Source organism: Sebastes fasciatus, chromosome 20 (assembly GCF_043250625.1).
Source record: "Sebastes fasciatus isolate fSebFas1 chromosome 20, fSebFas1.pri, whole genome shotgun sequence".
Classification (NCBI taxonomy): Eukaryota; Metazoa; Chordata; class Actinopteri; order Perciformes; family Sebastidae; genus Sebastes; species Sebastes fasciatus.
In genome coordinates, this window is record NC_133814.1 from 3,453,116 (window position 1) to 3,477,816 (window position 24,701).

The following is a 24,701-nucleotide window of genomic DNA, read 5'->3' on the forward strand; positions in this document are numbered from 1 at the left end:
AACACATCATGAAAACATTATAATTTACCTTTGCCCAAAAGTATTTTTTACTGAGCAGAGCTTGAACGCCTCATGATGTAATGTAATGGCACCTCCGTTAACGTTAGTAGCTCCATTATTTAACCAAGCAGGACTGTGCTGCCCACCTGCTGCTAACAGCTAATGTTACTAACTCTCTTCCTCTCTCTTTATAATTTACCATCGCCCGATACTCATCTGTACTGAGCAGAGCTTGAACAAAGGATAACGTAACTCAATGGAACCTTCGGTAACGTAGCTCCGTAGCTCCGTGCTGTCGGCAGATGCGCCGGTCACTGCGATTACTCTGAGCAGCATCGTGGGAATAAATTACAATATAATAAGTGTAAGTTAGTGTAGTGGAAGTAAGTTAATTGTTCCAAATGTTTTAAGGGTTGTGCCTCCACGGCATATTTTGGACTTGAAGTTGTGACAAATTGCAGCTTTATGTCTTTTTCACTCACAGTGAACTTCCACACCAACCACGTGTGTGTGTGACGTTACTGACTGTGCCGCTGTGTGCCGACGTGAAACCATCATGCGGCGGCTGCTGCATATGTGTGTGTGTATATGAGACTGCTGAAAAGCGGCAGGATTCGATCGGCTGCTGATTGACGCTGCTTGAGATCTCTAGCTGTTAGTTTAGGAAGCGCTTGATTTATGCAGCAGCAGCTTTCTATGAGGGGAGCATTTTAAACGTCAATATCGCAAGTCGATCATGTTCATTTAATTGTGGGAGGCCAAAATCGTGATCAAGATTAATATTTGATTAATTGTGCAGCCCTACTACCAGGCTGCAACTGTGGTGTCTTAGAAAACAGTGTTTAGGTGTTTTGTCACAGGTGCTGGTTTCAATTTATTGTGACATTTATTTGAAATAAATAAGTGTATCACACATTACCTGATTGGGCCCTGTGGGTGCCCAGTATGTGCTGGGGCCCCTGTGACTGTGCTAGAAGATGTGCTGGAGCCGGGGCAGCGTTGCCGCAGGGCTGCAGGGGGAAGAACATGTAGCTGTCGTTGGGCAGGGAGTGTGTGCGTCCCACCGCGGGCTTCCTGACGCTCAGCAGGTTGTCCTCCAGTGGCGCCCCGGGATCGAGCTGCTCTGGCTGGGGGAAAGAGAGAAGTAAGTCAGGGTCCCCCTCTGAAGCTGGAAGAATCAGGTCTTTAAAGCACTTTCACACTCTTTTCTAACACATTCACAGTTGATATCTATCTAACGTGAGCAAAGAGGCAGTGGTCATCAGCGTACACAGAAAACGAGACAAGATCTTTTGCATGTTGGAGTTGACTGGCACGGAGCTGCCACAGATCACAGAAACAAGACCATGCTGGGTTGAAATTTCCAATTTCTTTTTTTAAAGCGTAAGACACTCTGCGTCTCGTGTCTGCATTTACCCCACGTAACTTTACGTAAGCCTGCTCCGTGATTGTGTGTCAGCTGGGGCAGTGTCTGTCCTGCAGCACTGACCCACGACAGAGCCGGTTCACATTCATCACAGAGCTACTGGAGCTCCAGCGCACTTTGCAACCCCAGTAGCAAACACACAACAACTCAGAGCGGAGTGAGAAATACAAAACGACGCCAGAGGACAGAAGTACAAACACAGAAGAAGACTGATAGGAAAGGACCACAAGAAAAGACGTGGACTCACATGTAAAGCACATAGGAAAAAAAGACAGAAAACTGAGGAAGAGAAGAAGGTTACACAGAGAGAGAGAGAGAAGAGAAAGAAAAATAAGAGATACGACTAAAGACAAAGGAGAGAAAAAACTGCAAACTGGCAGGTGAGGAGGCGCACTACTCTACTGGACTGGACTGGAGAGTAACACACATTAGGCTGGAAATGTGGAATGAGAAAAAGAAGAGAAAGTCGGAGGGCACATGGTTAGATTCACCAGGGTCTTTCAACGCCCCTTGTACTCCTCTACTTCCTCAATCCCCTTCCTTTTTTTGTGTTTGTCCCAGCACAATCCCATTAACAGCGATTTCATATCATGTGTTGGTCGGGATTCTCCATTTTCTGAGACTGCCAAGGTTACAGTGACCCTCTCTGGGGAAGACGTGCGACTACAGGAGAGTGATGTGATCATTAATGAGCCAAACTGGTTGTTAATTATACCCTGACATCAAGTTGACATTCAATTCATTTTCAATTTAGAGGGGAAGATGTCCTTTTCAATGTCAGAGCCCAGTGGGAGAGGATATAATAGAGGCACGTATAGATTAATCCTGGTAAGGATGCATACATAAGCCTCAATGCATGACGACCTGTCCTGGCGGGATGGATGAGGTGGTGACAAAGAACACCTTAGAGCAGGGAGCAAGACATTATGGAATGAATTATTGTGCGACCATCCCCACTTCATGTGGCTGGCTCCATTTGTCTTCTATGAGGCTTAAATTAAATAGTGACGCGATGGTGTGTGCACTTAAAGGTACAGTGTGTAGGATTTAGTGGCATCTAGTGGTGTGGTTGCAGATTGCAACCAGCTGAATACCCCTCCACTTACTCCTCCAAGACTTTCCAAGACTGCGGTAACGTGAGCCGGCGAGTGAATAACCGTGGTAATGTTGTTTGCCTCAGAGGCCATCCTTACCGTAATAACTAGGACTGTTAATCAATTAAAATATTGAATCGCAATGAGAAGTGTTTTTTTTAACATTAAAGGTCCCATATTGTAAAAAGTGACATTTTCGTGGCTTTTATATTATAAAGCAGGTTTAAGTTCTATATAAATACTGTGAAAGTATCGAAACGCTTAATCCACAGAGAAATACACACAGCCCATATTCAGAAACTGAGCTTTTGAAACAAGCCGTCAGGATTTCTGTCCATTTGTGATGTCAAAAATATACAATATTTAGACCATTTCAAAGTTTTAAACATAAACATTCTAAATGGGTCCCAGTTTATTTCCTGTTGCAGTGTATGTGAATGTCATCAGCTGACAGGACGTAAACATGGACCCAAGCTGTTGCCTGGCAACGCAATTCTGTTGCAATTTCATTGAAATGCACTAAAACGGAGCGTTTCAGACAGAGGGTGAATACAGGTATATTCAAGCAGACAGTATGAGGAAAATAAAGTTTTTTTTAAACATTAAAGTATGTAAACATGTTTTTGTAGAAACCTGAAATTCAAGGTAGAACCTGAAAATTAGCACGATATGGGACCTTTAAATAATGTAAACATGTTCTAGTAGAAACCCAAAATACAAGTATGCACCTGAAAATGAGCATATTCGGTCCTCTTTAAGGGTCAGAAAATCAAATGTTTAAAATATAATTCATCCATTATTGATATAAAAAGCTTATGGCCCTTTAAATGTTTTTGGTTGTGCTGGGACTACAGATGCAAATTAGCTGTTTAGCTAATTGAACATCCAGTTGGGTTTTCCCCCTGTCAACCTAAACCTGTTTACGCCCCAGTGTGTGAGAGTAGTGGGGGGGGACAAGTGGCTTTGGAAGTGCCCTGGGAAAAGGAAACACTACGAGATACTGCAGCAGAGGGGAAGAGGACGAAGAGGGATGGAGAAAGAGAAAGAGAGGAACTGTCAGTACATTGCATTCCAGACTGGTTAGAAAGAGGGGGTTAAAATCGTCGGGGGCCGAGTCGTCTGTCAGAGCTAGGGACCAGGATTTCTCAGAGGCCAGAGACAGAGCTTCCATCTCCGCTAGAGGGATCTAGGCAGGAAGAGACAACGGCTGGTGAGCAGAGAAATCAGACGCACACATCGCGTGCATCACACAAAGATAAGGACGACACACACAGATAAGAGCTGTAGCTAACAGGAAGATATACGTTTGAAACAACATATATAAAAGTGGAAGTATGTAGTGGAGCGAAACAACGAGGAAGAAAGACAAAGCAAAATGTAAAAGCTGGAAACCAGAGACTCCTTAAACTCAATGGTTATTATTGTATTGTGGGGTTACAAACAGTGCTATTATGACAGACACATACACAATAAAATGTACAGCCGGCTGATTCTGAACAGAAAAATTGTGTAATGTGATGCAACAAATAAGCAGACAGGAAGGAGAATCATTTATGTTGTGTGTATTTTAAATGTACAGTCGTTTCAAAATTGTGGAGGCTTAAAGGGCAGGTCCGTCTGCGTTCTTTTCCATTTTTTTCTAATAGAAACGCCCAATCAGCTGTTAGCAAAAAGCAGTGACGTAGGTTACCATAGTTAGCTAATCAATAAGGTTATGAATAATGTGAACGCTAGCACTAGCCGAGTCAACGTTAGCCGTGCTAAGTTTGGAAATAACGTAAACGATTAGTTTGGATTTTTTAAAGTGGGGTTGTATGTGTACTCCCACGTTCTGCGAGGTAAAATTATTGTTTTTGTGAATTCAGTCTGGTGGCTTTGGAGAGAGCCATAAAACAGTTTCAGTTCCCTGTCAGAATGAGCTGTCTGGCGGCGAGGTAACGCGGCTGTGGACGAAAGCAGCAGGAAAATTATTTTTAGCCACCTAAAAAAGATCAATATCAGTTTAAGAATACACTATATTTAGAATATTTTCACAGCTTTACTTCGCCATCAGACAGCCCTTTCAAACGGGGGAACTGAAGCTGTTATATTGCCGTCATCAAAGCCACCAGACTCCATTCACAAAAACAGTCATTTTACCTCGAAGGACACGGGAGTTTCTAGTCTACCGCTGCATCGATTGGTTAGTTTGTTTGTGTTACTGTGTGACTTTTGGACATCTGCTTCTCCAAACTGGGAGCATGCCGACCGCCATCTAAGTTACTGTATGTGACGTTAATACACTGACATATAAGGATGCACATATACTGTGTATGTAGCAGCGTCAAACCTACGTCAGGTCACGTGGGAAAAAGTTTTTAGAAGAGCTTGGTATTTTAACTAGGGCTGTCGAAGTTAACGCGATAACGCATTTGTTTTTTAACGCCTTTAATTTCTTTTACGCATTAACCCGACGTTGTAGCAGGCTCAGTTTTAAAGCTAGAGTGAAGATACTGGCATCATATGAAACTAGAAAAACCTAAGGAGTCTATTGGTACCAACCATGTCACACTAGCTTGTTGCGAAAGGAGGCTAAATAACGCTCCAAACTGCCATGGCCATTTTCAAAGGGGTTCCTTGACCTCTGACCTCCAGATATGTGAATGTAAATGGGTCCTATGGGTACCCACGAGTCTCCCCTTTACAGACATGCCCACTTTATGATAATCACATGCAGTTTGGGGGCAAGTCATAGTCAAGTCAGCACACTGACACACTGACAGCTGTTGTTGCCTGTTGGGCTGCAGTTTGCCATGTTATGATTTGAGCATATTTATTTTATGCTAAATGCAGTACCTGTGAGGGTTTCTGGACAATATTGGTCATTGTTTTGTGTTGTTAATATTTTAAATATTTACATATATTTGCATAAAGCAGCATATTTGCCCACTCCCATGTTGATAAGAGTATTAAATACTTGACAAATCTCCCTTTAAGTTACATTTTGAACAGGTAAAAAATGTTTGATTAATCGCGATTTACTATGGACAATCATGCGATCGACAGCCCTAATTTTAACGCTAAAACATACGTACTTCAACCAAAATGTTAATGTTCGGATTTGAATATATAAGGAAACTCCACTGGGAAGCTACATAATGATATAAAACCAAAAAAATAATTAAATAATGGACTCGCCCTTTAATGCTAAACAAAACGGCTCTAAGTGCCTACCCTGTAAGTGTTTTGAGTTCATTCACATCACTGAACTCTGCAGAGCTTTGGCGTCAGTCGTGCGGTGTTTAGAAGCCTTGGGAGTTCCTGGCTTCTGTAAGAGGAGCTGCTGTATATATTTGGCCTTGTACCTGCTTAACGGGGGGAAATGCTTTCCGACAGGCAAATGGGCCATCCGAGCAGAGAGGGGCAAGGCCCCGAAACTCAACGGAAAGCGTTTCTGCTAATGTACCGGGAGGAGAGAGGTGGCCTATGGCGTTTAATAATGGCATCTCAGACCCATTTGAAGCTTTTAGAAGATGGGGTTTTCGCAACGCTAATGTAATTGGCCAAGATTTGCCTTCAAAATGAGGAAAAGAGGCGCCCAGATGCATTATTCAGTGATGCAGTGATCCATAGCTTATTGAGCCGTTCAGACTTGTGTGAGTGTGATCTCCTGGTTATCACTGACTGTTTGGCAAAGTAGGGATTCGCATATATAAACACACAAAACATGCCACAGACATACAGACACAAAGCTGTGTAGAGGAGACAGAGCAAACTCTAAAACCATGTCACTGAGGCTGAGACCAAAACCCCGCCAAGCATGAATGAATATAAGTGAGTGAAGACGTGAGCGAGGGGGATGAGATCATAGCTGAGGCGGGATATGACGCACTACACTGCGGTGGGCAACAGGGGCTGGTTAGAAAGGGGTAAAATATTCAATGTGGAGGAATTCCAGTACAAAAAAACGCCAATGGCTGCAGGGCCGCACGATTTGTTAAAAACAAAACATTACATGCTTTTCCATGAATTTTATGAAATGAAGTTCTACGGACATTATGTGCTAAATTTCTGCAAAGATATATTTTACAGTGTATAGGCCAAGAATTCTGTACTTTATTCATCTTTAAGTAATTTAGTCTGGTATTGAGTCATTACATTTTTATCTTCATTTAAAACAAATTCTGCCAATAGTGGTGAGATAATTTCACCTGGTCTCAATAAAAATCTATTGTTTCAAGAGTCAACCAAGCTCATCTCCGTATTTATACAGTTCTATATTTAAAGAGTCCGTTCACCCAAATTCAAAAACTCAAAACTGAGTATATGTCTGGACCGTGTACGGTCAGTCTGTGAATTTGTGGCTAAATTGTTACACCAATAATCAGCGGTCATGATTATAATGTTAAATCCAGCGCTATATGTCCACCAGGTCTGGCGAGGACACTAGGGGACGCGCTGCTCCACTCAACTGGCCGTTCAAGCGGTGGAATGTACCTGATTGGTCCCTGGTTTTCTGCTTGCCGTTTCTTAATAATTATTCCGTCTAAATAATCCACCAAAATCTACTTCTGAAAACATTTTAAATGAGAAATAGGTGACGCCGCTGCTAAATCTCGTTTCATTTTAGAACTAGATCGCCTAGCTTGACGACTTGGTTCAAGTTTCCTGAGATGGACGCGTCGCTCTGGAAGGGTTCATTTGCATAAAGGACTGTTCCCCGCCTTTTCATTTTGAAAGAGCAACGGCCAATGAGGGAACTCCAACACTGGGCCGACCAATCATGTAACTTTATCACTCAGTCAGTCACTCACTCAGTGACAGACTTTTGCGTTTTGCCTTTTAGAGGCCCAGTTAGGCCTTTTTTGATAGTTAATTAAACTTAGTTAATAGTTATTTTACTGTTAACAAACGAAAAATGAATAATAACATCAATGTTTACTAATGCTATAATTTAGCAGTTACTTTAACACGTATATATATGTATACAGTATATATCGGTTAATGATTAAGATATTATTTTTACACCTTAAAGAAACTGTTTGTAAAACATCAACAAACACTACATAGATATTTGTAATACTTTGTCAATGGTTAATAATTGGTTTATAAACTGTCTATAAACATTATTTGGATGCTATTATAAAGTTACAACTAATGATTATAATCTTAAATAGTTAATAAATACTTTGTAAAGCATCAATAAACATTATGTAGATATAGTTTTTCAATGGTTAATTGGTTTCTGGACCCATCTATTTATGTAATGTTTATAGATGTTTTACAAACAATTATTTAAAGCTTTACAAATCATTTGATAACCACTAACAAATATAGTATATAAAATGTTACACAGTGTACAAGAATAAACTGTTAATAAATACTTTACAAAATGTAATCAGAATGTAATTGTTATCGTCTCTTTTCAGCGATGATACAATATAAAATTTATAAACTAATTATTTTATATAATACAAACCAATGATAAAATTATAGCATTGCTTATAATTAGTAAACATTATCATTTCATCGTAATCAGTAAAATAAATATCAAGTTTAACTGTCAATTTACCATTTATAAATGATGGTTATTATAAAAGTGTTACCAAATGTAAATAAATAGCCACATCAGTACAACTAAATAAAAAAAAAAATCAATACACCTAAATCAGAATCTTAAATTCACTGGCACGCAGATATTATTCTACCAACGACAGATTCATAGATTCAAACAAGAATGACTCGGGTTCAACTCACGGAGGTCAATAAAAGTGTTTGTGCTGCTCACAGCGCTGGAAAATTACATTTAAAACCTCAACATCTCTCTCTAGAATCCGTGTTCCCACTGACAGTCCACAGACCACCCCGTGGAAAGTTTTCATTGAGGACTATTTTACTTGGTAGAAAGTAGTTCCAATGAGGTCTGTGGAGTATCCTGAGTGACCAAGACATTGTTTCTGAAAGGATTCGCGGGTGTTTACATTTCATTATTAAAACCACTAAGTGGGATTTGTTTCTATTTGGGTGACCCGACCCTTTAAAAGGCATTTACGACTCATTTTAAGAAAGTCCTTGCGTGAGACTGCATTGGAAAACAAGACATATTATATCCTCGTGTAAAGGAAAAACAAGACCATCTGTGAACTTTTTGGATTTGTTTTCGATAATCGAAAATTACAGCAGCAACTTCTGCGTCGCAATTTTCATTTTTTTTTTGTCCTGATTACTTGTGCTGCCCTACACGACGGAGAGAGAAATGAGACCCGTTGGGATGTATGAAATGGAAGAAAGTGAGTCATCATTCTGGGGGCGATTATTGACCTTCTTGTCGCTGCTGTGCTTTCTGGGCTTGGGGGGCAGCGCGTAGAAGTGGCAGATAGAGGCGGACAGGTTGTCCATCAAACTCAACTCTCCCTCCATTGAACCCTGGATGACCAGGGAGACCGAGTCAAACTGCGCTCTCCGCTGGACAAACTTAAGATGATGCAGAGGGGGGGAGGGGGGGGGGGGGGGAGAAAGAGAAAGGAGGGGGACAGACAAGGGGGGGAGGGGGGGGGGGGGTAGACAGAAGTCAAGACAGAGACAAGTGAATAAATGTGGAAAGAAAGATCAGAGAGAAAGAAAGGGAAGGAAGAAGACAGTCTATCAGGTAGAAACAGATATACAAACAGAGACCAGACAAGAGAAACATTTCCAAGTATCTATCAAACTTTGCTCCTATAAGTGTTGTACTAAATAAAGACTTTCATGCAGCTACTGAAAATATATATATCCAACCTCCTCCCGACCACGTGTGTTACCGTTTAATTCCACAGGGGGGCACCACAGCACTGCAGTAGAGCTGCTCTCCCACAGGACCGGAGAAGAGATTGCAGCTTAACCACACATGTTTTTGGAAGAGCGACGGATAGGGAGACGGATAACATCTTAAGAGGAGGAACATGACGACGGCGAGACCTCTATTTCCTATCCCCCAAAAAGTTCCCCGCTGTCTGGAAATAGCTGTTTAAGTGAACAACAAGGCCCTGTGGTCCGGCTTTCCCATGGCACTGTGACCCATCTATGACTGGCATGTCCTCTACAGGGACCAGCCACACACACACATACACACACACACACACGTAAACATACACAAACCATGCTGATATGGGTCAGTATAACAGAATAATACATTTGCATACCCGGTACATTTTTATATTTACAATTATGACGCTGATCTTTAGATATATCACTCATAAATGTATATTATGCACTTATATTTTGAAAGGATGCCAGAATGTGCAGTGAACGTGTCCTAATACGGCCATATCCGCTATAGTTTGTTTACATTGCGTGCTACACTTATTACACTGAGACATTCCTCCCAAAGAAATCCATTATTTCGGATAGCAACCAGCATGCTCAGTGTCCCTCAGCATGGGCCAGAGAGTTAACTAATGGTTTGGACCGGAGTCTGAACTAATGACCAGAGACGTCGGGGCTGGCCTCACAGCCTGGCCCCCCAGCAGGAAGTGACCTCAGAGCATCTGTCATGTCATGCAGTATGCAGTGAGTGGACCACTGGGAGGGAATCCAACTATCTGACCTAGACAATATCTGAATGCGTGTCTCACTTTTACTTGTGTCCAATATCAATGCGTAGACTGAGAAAACACTCACGACGGTGTGATTAAAGGGAACCTATTATGCTTTTGTGCTTTTTCCCTTTCCGTTATTGCTGGGGTCAGCAACCTACGGCTCTTAAGCCCCTACTCCAGTGGCTCCCTGTGGATTTTTAAAAAACAATTAGTGGAAATGAATAACTGTTTTTTTGTTTACATTTTTTATTTTAATTTATCATTGTTGTAGGTCTATGGTACGACTGTACGACGGAGTATTAGGGCCATATTGAGGGAAAAAATTTAATCTGAGATTTCGAGAATAAAGTCATATTATTATTAGAATAAAGTCAAAGGTTCACAAGAAAAAAAAGTTGTAGTATTATGAGAATAAAGTCATAATATTATAAAGGAGTAATTTTACGTGTTATTTTTTTTCTCGTAAAGTTATGACTTTATTTTCGTTGTATAACAACTTTTTGTCTCGTAAACTTATGACTTTACTCTCGAAATATTACGACTTTTTCTCGTAAAGTTATGACTATTCTCAAAATATTACAATTTTTTTTGTAAAGTTATGACTTTATTCTCGTTATATTACAACTTTTTCTCGTAAAGTTATGCCTTTATTTTCGTTATATAACAACTTTTTGTCTCGTAAACTTATGACTTTACTCTCGAAATATTACGACTTTTTCTCGTAAAGTTATGACTATTCTCAAAATATTAAAATTTTTTTTGTAAAGTTATGCCTTTATTTTCGTTATATAACAACTTTTTGTCTCGTAAAGTTATGACTTATTTCTCGAAATATTAAAAAAAAAATTGTAATGTTATGACTTTATTCTTGTTATATTACGACTTTTTTCTCGTAAAGTTATGACTTTTTTCTCGTAATATTACAACTTTTTTTCTCGTAAAGATATGACTATTCTGGAAATCTCAGATGTTTTTTCCCTCAATGTGACATTTGTGTACATTTTCACTTTGGCCCTCACTGCATTAGATTTATATACTATATATTTAGATTATATACTGTGTTACCTTCATCACAATGCTCAAATGTTTTGTGGATCCAGACAGATTTTTTTTTGCCTAAAATGGCTCTTTTGATAGTAAAGGTTGCCGACCCCTGTGTTAGTGTGTTATATTGTTTTTTGTGCGTGTAAAAGGTCTGCAGAGTTGCAAAGATCAAAGTCCCGGCAGCGAAGTGCGCGAGCCAGAAAGTTACGTCATCACGGTTTTCGCGTGGTGCGCAAATGCTCCACAAGTTGTCGCGGAGCTTGGTCAGTCATGCCTTTCATTTCAACACGGACGCCTTCGAGGGAAGACTGGCCAAGCAGGTTTTCCTGTACAGACATCTCTACAACTGTTCATTGAGACCACAGGGACAGTCAAAAGTCATTAAATTCTTGGAAAGAAATAGGCAACACACTGGTGGAAAGAGGAGGCATTTTGCTGCAGGCTCTGGAAGAATATGAAAGATCGTTTTGTAAAAGCTAAAAAAAAAAAAAAAGGTTTCATGGAAAGAGTGGCAACCCGAGGGGAAGCAGCGAGAGACGGATAATAATTTTGACTTTGGTAAGCAACAGTAATAATTACAGGACACAAATGCAATGTTTGGCGGTACGTCGGTGTTTACTACTGTTGCCAGGCAGCCTACCTTCCTTTCCTGTACCACTTCTTGCTTATCCACAGAATATTTTGTTTCTACGCCCTCTGGTGCATACTGCGACGAACGATGCGCTGAGCATAGATGCCTCTGTGCATGCTCATAGCACGAGCGCCATCTACGAAGCTTTACTCTCCCCCACAGAAACGCTGCTCCTGAACTGCCTGAAGCGCCTCGCTTGAAGTCCCGCCTTTTCTTCCGTAACGTGGTGATGTCACAGAGTAACACATCTGCATAATACCTGGCTAGCGGCTAGTTTGGCGCACCCTCAAACAAAGCTAGTTAGAGCGGAGCCTAGTGGCCGGAGGTCCGACGAGTTTGGTTCGGTTGACCAATCATATCAGTGGGCTTTTTGGGGTGGGGGATGGGGGGACATTAAAGCATGTAAACGTGTTCTAATAGAAACCCAAAATACAAGTATACTCCTGATAATAGGCATAATAGGTCCTCTTTAAGGCATTTATAGCAAAGGCAAACATATCGGGCTAATGCAAGTATCCTTTGGGTTCTAATAACAAAACAACCAAAAAACACTTGAAACGCACACACTCATATACATAATGTAGAAGCAACACCAGAAAGATTCCTTACCTCCAGCGGGGGCTCCAGCAGCTCCAGCGGCTCCAGGCATGAAGGGGGGTCTTCTCTGATGTTTACAGAGTCTCTGGTTATATCAGCAGTGGGCGAGTCCATAGGACCGTCTCTTTCCTGCTCCCCGTCCCCTCCTCCGGTGGACCTCCAGGGGGAACCCCCGGAACTCGACCTGTCTGTGCCCAGCGCCAGAGGTTGGAGCTGGGGCGACCTCGTCGCCATGTCTCCCCCTTCTAACTGGCGCTCCAGCGCCAACTCTGCCTCCAGCTCCGCCTCCTCCTTGGCTTCCTTGTTGCTCTCTTCCAGGTGCTTCATCAGGACGGCGATGACGACGTTGACCAGGACGAACTGAGCGGTCAGAACGAAGGAGACAAAGTAGAGGGGGGAGACCACGGTGTTGTAGCAGGTGCTGTTCTGGGCGCAGTCCCTTAATGTGTCCTGGAAGAAGCATGAACACATGACAGGAGCACATCAGCTAACAGCTTTACCAGTAAGCAGCACTCCACACAAATGCCTCATTTCCACTGCATGGTACAGCTCCTATCTGTCACAATATCAGACTTGCGATAGCTAGCTATGGAACATTTGAAAAAAAAAAAGTAGGAAAAGTATTCAACTATCCAGTTAAATATATCATGGTACCAAATTTAGTGCAGACATTAAAGGAGACCTATTGTGCTTTTTCCCTTTCCTTTAGTGTGTTATATAGTTTTTTGTGCATATAAAAGGTCTGCAAAGTTACAAAGCCCAAACTCCACGCCAAAGGGAGTTACTCTCCCCCACAGAAACACTGTTCCTGAACTGCCTGAAACACCTATTCTTCCGTAACGTGGTGATGTCACCAAGTAAGGCATTTGCATAACGGCTGGTTTGGCACGCCCTCAAACAAAGCTGGTTAGAGCGGAGCTGAAGTGGAGTCCGAAAAGTTAAGTTCAGCTGACCAACCACAACAGTGGGCCAGCTGACCAATCAGAGCAGACTGGGCTTTTTGGGAGGAGAGGGGCAGGAGCTCAAACAGAGTGTTTCAGACAGAGGGTGAAAAGAGGTGCTGCAGCACAGCCGGTATGACAAAAGTAAAGTGTTTTTTGAACATTAAATCATGTAAACATGTTCTAGTAGAAACCCCAAAATACAAGTATGCACCTGAAAATGAGCATGATAGGTCCTCTTTAATGGTTCCCTCATCATGTCTCCTAATGACTTTGGTGATCCGCTGATTAGTGGCACCATTTTGTTTTTTTAGTGGAATGTCTCAACAACTGTTGGTAGGGTTAGCATGAAACCTCAGGAGGAATTGTAATGACTTTGTTGATCCCCTGACTTTTTACCTAGCGCCATCATCAGGTCAAAACTTTAATTTGAGCAAATACCTGCAAAACTCAGCCTCAGCTGTACTTCACGGTTACTGCCAATTAGCAAATATTAGCAAACAAACACGATAAACTTATTTGACATAGTAAACATTAAACCTAAACGTCTAGTCATGCTAAACATCAGCATGTTAAGGTTATCATTGTGAGCATTTTGGCATACTGACATTAACATTTAGCTAGCACAGAGCTGTTTGGCTGCAGTATCCATGAATTGATAACTTCAGCTACAGTATTGCTAAAGTTAGGGAAAGATCATGTCGATGGTACAAAAAGCCATAAACACGGGACATGAATCGTTTTAGAATCTCTATTTTATGTATTTATTTTACCATGTGAGTTTTTTGTTGTTGTTTTTCTTTCCCTTTTTTATTTATATTCTTCAGAATATTTGTTTCTATTATTATTATTTATTAAATCTTTTGTTGTGGGGTGGGTGGGTCGGATGCAGATGTTGACATACTGTATAATGTACAATGTATTAATGTTTGAAAACCCAATAAAAACATTTGAATACAAAAGTGGGACATGAAGTAAGGTCTCTGGTGTGAAAAAAAAAATTACTTTGCCCATAAATTGTGTTGCATAATTGTTCAAAATAAACATGATCTGTAAGGATTCTTGCCTGAAATACAGTAGAACAGAGACAGCAGACAAACAACCTACATAAGTGTTTGAAAATTACAAGTTATTTGGCAACGTAGCTGCTGCTATCTTAATTGCCTTCAAGCTAATATCTGAACGAGTCTAGTACTAAGAGAGAACAGTGACAGCTCATATTAACTGCCAACTATTATTTGGCCCTGTGTGAAAAAGCTTTTGCAAATTGAATAGAGGGGAGGGACTGAACTGTACTCATTTGGGCTGTACCGACATTTTTTTACATTCAAAGCTTCTATTGAGGTTTTTCGAAATGAAGTTTTGAATGTCTGTCTTCATATTTTATGACGTCATCACCCTAAAAACTAAAAAAATATTATTAAAGTAATCAAAGTTATTGTGGTTACATAAATTTAATTTATGGTGATGTTAAAGGGACTATTTGTAACTTTCATAAATGCTTCTAACGCACGCGCGAGTCAGAGAGTGCAAGCAAAACCCCGTGGCGCAATGAAAGTGGCGGCCGATGCGCGCCAGCTGAGGTGGGATTCCGGCACAGCGGGGTCGGGCGCACCACCGTAAAGTGGTATCGGTGCCGTTGTATCATGGCTGTTTTGCGAGTACGAATACATGAGCAAAGTATCGGACCCGATACCGGTATCGGTGCATCCCTAAATAGTATAATACTAATAATATTAGCGTAGCCTGATCTACATTAGCTGCGCAGCATTCGAATGTTGATTTAGAATCATTACATTATGAATTAAGCTTCGAACTATTCGGTATAGCCCTAGCAATCATCTGCACAAAAGGGGTCCCCCATACCAACACATCACCACTAAATCTGCCTCGTGTTCCTGCTGAATGTATGTGCATATATGTAAGAATGAACGTGCAGTATGTGTATGTAATGTATGTCTTCATGATCCCAAACTTCAGTGTTAGTTTCACCTTCATTATGCCATTCCAGTTGTCTCCAGTGGAAACTCTGAATAGCAGCAGAAATGCCATCCCAAAGTTTTTGAACGTAGCGTAGCGCCCCAGACCTTCACATGGGTGGAGTTCATCGCAGACTGGGGGAGACAAGGAGGAGCAGGGGAGGGGATGAAGAAGGGTAAGAATAGCCAGACAGTAAAGGAGCGAAAGGAAGATAAAGAGAGTTGTAATAACATAGTGTAGGTCCCTGCAATTAAATGTTAATAACACAAGACTACTTTATTACTCTGAAAGCTACTAGCTACAATTTGAAAAAGAGAAATCAATATGGCATTTCAACAAAGGGTTTTAGAAAGCAATTAACATCAGATAGATTAAACCCACCTAGGGGAGAATGAAATACTCGGTGCATTCCTTGAGTGGTATGTATGTGTGTGAATCACTGCCTGTGTACAGTAGGATGGTGCATGTGTCCTTACTCAAGTCACCAAACAGCTCCACTCCAAGCGCTGCAAAAATAAAGAAGAGAAGCATGAAGAGAAGACCCAGATTCCCCACCTGCAGAGAGACAACAGGAAGAGAGAGGGGATTAGTCAGAGGAGAGAAATCCCGGGCAAAAAATAAACCAACAACGAGGGACAACAAACAGCTCATTCCAGTGAGAAAATGAATGGAGGGGTCGTGACGAAGCAGCCAAGAGAAAAATAGAAGCTATGGCAATTGACCATTCGCTAAATCCCACCCACGAATGGCCATTGTCCAATTATAGCTTATCAACCGTAACTGGGACCGGCAGGCCTGTCAAGCTTTGGATTTCTCTGCATGTTGAAATGGTAAGCACGAGTTGTAGTAAAAGATATACTCCACATTTAAAGGGTAACTTTCTACCTGGTCCCTATTTCACATGTTTATGTGTGTAAGTGACTAATGGGGTCAGAGTCTGAAATTAGCCGCCCCCACCACCTGCCAAATGTGGGTAAATTGTTGGCAGTGGCTAATAAAATCGTCAGGCCGTCCGCCACTTTGGCAGGCAGGGAAAACGCTGGGGATGGGAACAGAGAACCAGTTCCCAGTTGTCTGATTCCTTGGCATCTCATGCCTCCATGACTACCATTTCCTCCTCCTCATATGCACGCTGTATCATGTTTCAGTTTGTTTGGGACCGGAGCCATGGCGGAGAGAGAAAAACAAACACTCAAAAGCAAAGCGCGACTACTACTAAACCGGAGTGATGCACCCTATTTTTCCCCCTGATAATGCAACACTGTGAAAAACAAATCTGTGTTGAAATCAACAGGAAGAGAGTTAGTAACGTTAGCTGTTAGCAGCAGGTGGACAGCAGAGTCCTGCTTGGTTAAAATAACGGAGCTACTAACATTAACGGAGGTGCCATTACATTACATCATGAGGCGTACAAGCTCTGCTCAGTAAAAATGACTTTTGGGCAAAGGCAAATTACGTTTTCGTGATGTGTTTAAATGTAATCTCGTAAAATTTAGTTTTTGGCCAGAAACTTGAATAAATCCAGTTGTTTGAAGATGTTTTCACAGCAATATAAAATGGAGTATAGAGAGGGAATTATGACCTGTTTAACTTCCTAACACTAGCTCTCAGCAGCTTATAATATATAATTATCATTATGCCACGATTTTTTTTAATCAAAGCAAATATTTAAATAATAATCATTTGAATTGTGTTTTTATGCAAATAACCACTATAGATGACAGTAGTACAGTACGGTGTACAGTACGCTCCCAACCCCCCAAAAATAGGGCTCCCCCAGAAGCTATGGTGTAATTCAAATACTGGAATTTACCATGCATATGCTTTTTATGTAAAACTCTGAATGACATCAGATCTAAAATGTTATTCCGTCATTTAGCGCATAGATTTCAAAAGTGGCAGATAACATTTCTGAGTGGCAGACGAAAAAAAACAAATTGCCTACCACAGTGGCAGGTAGTAAAAAAAAGTTAATTTCAGACCCTGGATGGGGTCTTCCGGGTTAGTGTCACCTCACGAAATTTCAGAACTTCAGCGAGACTCTTTCCATAATGTCAGACACTTCTAATAACTATCAGAGCCTGTCATGACAAGAACAAGCACTTTTAATGGACGTAAATGACGGTGCCAGCTTGCCCCAATTGGATTACATTGCAGCCCGTGAGCAGCTGCCTTCTACAGCGCTCTGCCTCAATACTGGACCATTTTCAGAACATGTTGTTGCTATTAGTCACTTAGACAAAAAACAGGAATAGAGAGTTCAGGTTGAAAAATATCACAGTTACCCTTTAAAGGTCCCTATTTGTAAAAAGTGAGATTTTCATGTCTTTTATATTATAAAGTAGGTTTAAGTGATATATAAATACTGTGAAAGTATCAAAACACTCAATCCACAGATAAATACAAACAGCCCGTATTCAGAAACTGTGCATTTGAAACAAGCCGTTAGGATTTCTGTCCATTTGTGATGTCACAAATCTACAATATTTAGACCATTTCAGTTTTAAATTTAAACATACTAAATGTGTCCCAGTTTATTTCCTGTTGCAGTGTATGTAAATTACATCAGCTGACAGGATGTAAACATGGACCCAAGCTGTTGCCTAGCAACGCAATTCCGTTGAAATGCGCTAAAACGGAGCTTTTCAGACTGAGGGTGAATACAGGTATATTCAGAGAGACATGATGAGAAAAATGAAGGATTTTTTTAACATTAAAGCACGTAAACATGTTCTAGTAGAAACTTAAAATACAAACATGATACAAGCAGATTACCATATATTACATTACATGAATCTTAGAAAACTACCACACAAAGTAACCCAAATCTATAGTCTGTCTGAGTCATTCTGCTCGACCACAAAATATGCAGATTGCGCAACATACTAGTGGCAACCACTTGTTGTGAAGTGAATGCAATGGAATAGGGGAGAGTGCGACATCTAGTGGCTGAATGTTATCAATAGCAACTTTAGAAAATCAGCTTAGTCAGAGAGGGTGTTTTCAATCAACTCTTTACGCCGGCTTGAAATGAGATGTTTTTGTGAAATCAAGGATCTATTGTTTCAACAATTACTACAAATTTCAGGTGGCAAATTTGCCACTGTTATCACTGCAAACGTGCCATGCACGAACGCTGTGAATGAGTGACTGACACCGAAGAGTAAAAAGAAGCAAGATATGAATAAAATATGAGGTTCTAATAGTGCAGCTGATCCTGGACAAGAGTAAAAAGATAATAGGGAATGACAGTTTTGATACAGAAGTGGGTTTAGGTAATGAAAAGCCTCAGGATTTGTGGCTGCTGCTGCTACTGCCAATGCTAATCAGCATGTGGCAACCCGCCCCCCCCCCCCTTATCAGATTTATTAATCATGAACACTTCTGACAAGCTCTAGGAGGAATTAGCCTGGAACAACACTCGCTCTCTCTGTCTCTGAATGACAGACAGAGGTAGTATCAAAGAAGGCTTTGAACATATTTTTTCTCTCAATCCAAACACTGCAGAACTTGTTTTAATTTACTCCGCCACCTTCAAATCCACCCACCACCGTTCAAAACAAAACCTGAAGGTACATCCACTTCCCGATCTCTGCAGGGGGTGGTTTTGCAAATAAGGGGTCTCTATAGAGTTGTCAAAAAAAAGCTCGTGGGAAATGACGACGAAGATCCTGAAAGAGAAGACTATGTACCAAAAAAAGAAATGCTTCTGGGATGTAATTTTAGGGTGAGCTTCTGTAAGGAAATGAAAGATCCGCGGAGAGAAAAATAAGGATGAGGAAGGAAAAGGGAATTCAGTGGCTGTTCGGTGGATGTTATTTAACAGAGTTGAGTGTGTACCTGAGGCAGGGCTTGCATAACGGTGTCCAGCAAAGCTCTCATCCCCACCGCCATCTTCAAGAGCTTCAAAACTGTGGGGACACACACACACACACACACACACACACACACACACACACGCACGCACGCACGCACGCACGCACGCACGCACGCACGCACGCACGCACGCACGCACGCACACACACACACACACACACACACAGAAAATTAAAAATTGTCTTACCAATATTAACATTGTTCAGTCTTACATAACAGAACAGGGACTTGTGCCATCAACGCCTTCTGTGACATTAAAAGAACTCTTCCTTACTTACAGACTAATCCTGCTCTGTTAGTGTAGTCACAGATTTCCTTTTTATTGAAAAACAGATAGCCTGATTGAGGTCATATCTTCCTGATTGGGGTTGCAGTTTGATGAGGTCACTGGTGATGGCGATGGGGTACCAATGGAGGTAGACCAAGATTGATAGATAATGCATAATAATTAATGGAAAAGTAGAATATCCACGAAAAATTTTGTTTTTTTTCTTGGCCTGGGCCGGGCGACTTCCAGGAGTCTACAATAGTTGCCTAGCAACCTCACAGTGACGACAAAACTCCAGTAAGTCGCTGGCCTAGGCCGAGAACTGGTTCTAGCAAAGTTACTCCCCGTAAAACCCTTAAAGATTTTGGTATGAAATAGGGCTGTCAAAGTTAAAGTGATAATAACAATATCACAATAACTTAAGATTTTTTAGGTTGTGGCGGGCTTCGTGTTAGCGCTAGAGTGAAGATACCGTATGAAACTAGAGAACCAAAAGAATCCGTTGGTATCCACCATGTCAACGTAGCTTGTCAGGAAGGAGGCTGAATCACGCTCCAAACTTATTTTGGCGAGGAAAAACTGTCATGGCAATTTTCAAAGGGGTCCCTTTGACCTCTGACCTCAAGATGTGTCAAGGTTCTACGGGTACCCACGAGTCTCCCCTTTACAGACATGCCCACTTTATGATAATCACATGCAGTTTGGGGCAAGTCATAGTCAAGTCAGCACACTGACACACTGACAGCTGTTGTTGCCTGTTGGGCTGCAGTTTGCCATGTTATGATTTGAGCATATTTCTTATGCTAAATGCAGTACCTGTGAGGGTTTCTGGACAATATTTGTCATTGTTTTGTGTTGTTGATTGATTTCCAATAATAAATATATACATACATTTGCATAAAGCCCACTCCCATGTTGATAAGTGTACTTAATACTTGACAAATCTCCCTTTAAGTTACATTTTAAACTGATAGAAAATGTGCGATTAATTTGCGATTAACTGGACAATCATGTGATTAATCGAGATTAAATATTTGAATCGATTAACAGCCCTAGTACAAAACAAACAAGATTTAAGCTGGTAGGCAGATTTTTTTTAACCTTTGGGCTCGCTGTTTCCCCCCTGCTTCCAGTCTTTGTGCTAAACTAAGCTAACTGGCTGTTGTTGGCGTTACCCTCATAATTACCATACAGACATGAGCAACCCTGTCTCCTACAAAATTACGTTCCCATACAACTAAACTGCATTCTCAATTATGTTTTGAGGGAAACACATTTTCTCCCGGATTATGGTTGGATTACGCGGGGGAGACTGTAGCTTTGGTCTCCAGGACCGGAGTCTCTGCTGTACTCTGCTCCTCTGCCTGCCTGCCTTCACTCACACATCACGCTCTTTTGCTCCACTCTCACGTGCATGCCGCTCACTACACACTGCAGAAGAGTTAGTTTAGCTCTGAGAATATCTAGTGAATGTACATTGGAATTTTGTGCAGAAATTAATGCAGCAGCTCCTCCAGACCAACAGAGGTTTCCTGTGTCTTGTGAAGTGACGGGGCTCCGCAGAGAGAAACGTTATCGTCTCCGACCAAAACTCCGGTGTCTCCCCTGTTCCCTCCGGCCGCGGTCGGGAGGCTGAGGCAGGAAAAGCCAACACTAGGATCAGCATTGAGTCATGGAGAGACCTTCGTCTGGTCAGCTAACATTACTGCCAAGCAGCTGAAATATAGAGTGATATTGTGCTTTTAGCTGACGTGTGTCGCCTCACTGTTTTGAGCGATGCTCGTTCATGTCTATGTAGAGCGAGCACAAGTGCGAGCAACAGGACGCTGACTTTCGTTGACTTAACGGCCACAGGGGTTGCCGTTAACAAGCAATTTCTGATTCTTACAACAGTTTCTTTAAGTTCCTTGTTTTTCTTTAATTTTCTCTTAAGCAAAAGAGCTAAATAGGATGGTGAAAAAATATAATATACTAACAATTGAGACAGCTATTGTCTATTGCATCTTAAATAGAATCAAAGTTGTAAAAATCTGAATGTGGAAACTGTGAAAGAAGTTCAGCTTTAAACAACAGAAGATGGAACTTGCACGTCCACATTGGCGAGCAAAGTTAAAATGTGATTACAATGGAGCCAGTGTGTAAACGATACAGTCTGAACATGTCGATGCCAGATAGAAAGGAGCCAACCGCTGCACCCGGCCAAATCACCGTGTCAAACGAGCACACGTTGCACACGAGAGCGTGTGTTTGTGCCTGGCCTTCGGTGTGACGGTAATCAATGACGACTTCCATGCTACTTCTTTTATTACACGTTCAGTAATCAGACGAAACAGATGAGCTTCCCCTCCTGCCTGTCTTATCTCCTCTTTCTGCCGGGTCTCCTCTCCTCTCCTCTCCCTCCCGTTTCCTCCCCTCCGACCTTCTCTTATCTTTAATTACCTGGACAGCAATCAGCCCGAAGCACACGGGCAGTTTTGCTTTTCCCCTTTCTCTTCTTCACTCCTGCCAAATCCACCCCGTCTCTTTAACTTCCCAACTCCTCCGCCCATTAACACCACTTATTCTCATTCCAGATATACTGTATGTCTCTCTCGCCCATCGACATACCTTTCCTCCGTTCCTTTATCTCCTCCATCTCAACTTTTTTTCACTCTGACATCAATTGCTCCTCATTCCAACTTCTTATAATCTGTTTTCAGGTCAGAAGTTAATCATCATCCCTGCCTCCTCCTTACATTTCTCCCCTTTCCTCTCATTTATTCCCTCCATACCAAGTCTCAGTTTCTCGCAGCTTAATTCACTTACTGTGACAATGTGTCACCCCCCACCCTCAGCCATCATTCCTCATCTCTCCCATTTCTTTGTCTCTGTAACTCTTTAACTCTCTGCTCCTTCGCAGTGTTTGTCAGCTTACTGTGTTTCTCTGTGCCATCTGGTCGACTCACACCCTGCCCGAACCCTGCTGAGACCTGCCATGCAGAAACGATAAAGACGGGAGTCCCAGGGACGTGGCTGTTTTACAAGGAATCTTAGAAGTGTGAAAGAAAGAGAGAGAGAGTGTGGATGTGTCTATGAGAGTGTGTGTGGATGGATGGATGCGCAGGGGGATTCATACCTCGTGCGATCCTCAGCACTCTCATGATGCGGATAATGGTGGGGTTGATGGGCAGCGAGTTGCCATCGATCTCCTCCAGAGTGATGCCCATGATGGACAACAGCACGATGGCCAGATCCAGCTGGTTCCACCTACACAAACACACAAACACCCATCAGTCCCTAACACTGACCTACATCTATTGCTGATATGTCCGATTCAAATTTAAATGAACGTTAGCTTCCACGGCCGCTTGGTGTTGTGACCGCGGGGGGGAGGAGGAGCGGCTGCCACGGTAGGCTACCAGACGTCTTCCCTTCAAAATCTAACGTTGCGGCTAGGGATACACCGATGCCACTTTTTCCAGACCGAGTACAAGTACTCGCCGATACCGAGTACCTTTACGAGTACTTCTCTGTGCCAAAAGACCCTCGTTAACAGCCTCCCTATGCAACCACGTCGTGCCGCCAGATCAGGGCTCGTCCCACGTAAAAGTCGCCAGGGGTCTGCGCACCACCGTAAAGTGGTATCTTTCCCGTTGTATCGGAGCCGTTTTGCGAGTACAAGTACATGAGCACAGTATCGGACCCGATACCCGATACTGGTATCCCGATACATCGCATCTCTGTGATGACGTTGCACAGAAACCCGTCTATAATGTGTTATTAGTGACTTTGATAGGAGCTGGTAGGAGGATTTTGCTACCTTCGTACAGAGCCAGGCTAGCTGTTTCCCCCGTTTCCAATCTGTGTGCTAAGCTAAGCTAACCGTCTACTGGCTCTAAAGTTCTTGTTTCAGTAGAGACGTGAGAGTGGTATCGATCTTCTCATGTTATCTTTAGGACAGCTAACAATGTATTTCCCTAAAATGTTCAACTGTTTATTTAAGCAATATTACTGCATGTCGATTTAACACATCAGACTTTTTGTCATGTATAGAACGATGAAGTCCTGTGTTTTACTAATCAGGTGTCTCCACAGTCCTTCATCGGTCTCGTCACTCATTCAGCGCAACAAACAGAAGCTATGCGTTAATCTATGCTATATTTCGGTGAAGGTATTACTGCTTTAAAACATACAAATCATATGGTTGGACAATGGAGAAGTGCTGAAATGCTGGTTTGATTAGTTCTTATGTACATCTTGAAATTTTTCTTCTGCTGTGAAAGCTTGTCACTAGAATTCAATATACTGTAACTGACAGGAACCCGAGCCGCCGACAGCTGCAGTGCTTTGAAGGTGCGAACAGCAAGTGTTTTACAACCTTTCAAGCCTTCAGGGGTGAGTGTTTGACACACACAGTTAACTTATCACATAAACTTTAAATTTAGAGAAAAGTTTATTGGAATCATTGAGAGTGTGCAGTGTATTTGTTTAGTGTTATGAAGCAGATTAAAAAAGCAGCAACGGTATCATTTCATTTTAGTACATCATAACGACAGATATGGTAAACTCGGATCAGGAGTCAGCAGGGTTCTCTCTTTCCCAGGTACTATAAATACTATGATAAATTGGAATTAATTTGTGATTAATCGTGATTCACTATGGACAATCATGTGATTAATCACGAATAAATATTTTAATTGATTGACAGCCCTGGTTTAAAAACCAAAGAATCGCCAAATAGCTGCATTTAATTTCTTTTTGCTAACGAGAGCAGACATCTTTTCCTGCTGGAGTTAGGGCTACATGGGAAATCACGTACTATAGGCTAAAGCGTCAGACGTACGCTGCGTGTTGTTCCTTTTTTTTTGCTACGCTACAACAATGTGGCGAAGCAGAAGAGAAAGCGAGAGAAAAAGAGAAAGACAGAGACTGAATATAGTGCAAAATTCAGTTGCATAACTGAATATCGTTCTGTTATCTTGGACACGTGAGGACCATTATCCTGGCCAACCAATATTGTGTTAAACGATAATCTCGTCATATTGCCCGAGCCTAGTGTGTGGTCTTGCTAATCAGGTTTGTCAATGTCCATTGTTTCTTGAGTCTACTCTGTAGTGTATCGCTCACATCCTCATTTAGATACTCAAAGTGTGAATCAACACCAGAAAATCCGCTTAGAATCCAATGACATTTTCAAATTAGTCCTGGGGGGTCTTGGCTAAATGTTGTGTTTGTGTGTACCTGAGTGTGACTGTAACAGTATGTGTATTGTGGTAATATCAAACTGGACCACTGCCAAATGCAAAAAA

At 41.7% G+C, this 24,701-nt stretch overlaps 1 protein-coding gene across 14 annotated transcripts in view; it reads right to left on the bottom strand.

The window, feature by feature from the left end:
- cacna1g (calcium channel, voltage-dependent, T type, alpha 1G subunit) overlaps positions 1-24,701 on the bottom strand; it is a 331,510-nt gene that overhangs the window by 10,430 nt on the left and 296,379 nt on the right. For 11 of the 14 annotated variants that reach the window (XM_074619026.1, XM_074619031.1, XM_074619023.1 and 8 more), the window contains 7 exons: positions 22,529-22,659; positions 19,110-19,180; positions 15,746-15,824; positions 15,282-15,403; positions 12,361-12,798; positions 8,821-8,973; positions 920-1,127 (listed from right to left, as the gene is read on the bottom strand). In XM_074619026.1, the coding sequence (XP_074475127.1) occupies positions 920-1,127; positions 8,821-8,973; positions 12,361-12,798; positions 15,282-15,403; positions 15,746-15,824; positions 19,110-19,180; positions 22,529-22,659 (1,202 nt within the window). Of the gene's footprint in view, positions 1-919; positions 1,128-1,352; positions 3,707-8,820; positions 8,974-12,360; positions 12,799-15,281; positions 15,404-15,745; positions 15,825-19,109; positions 19,181-22,528; positions 22,660-24,701 lie in introns of those variants that run through there. The other 3 variants (XM_074619028.1, XM_074619027.1, XM_074619030.1) reach the window with 2 other exon arrangements.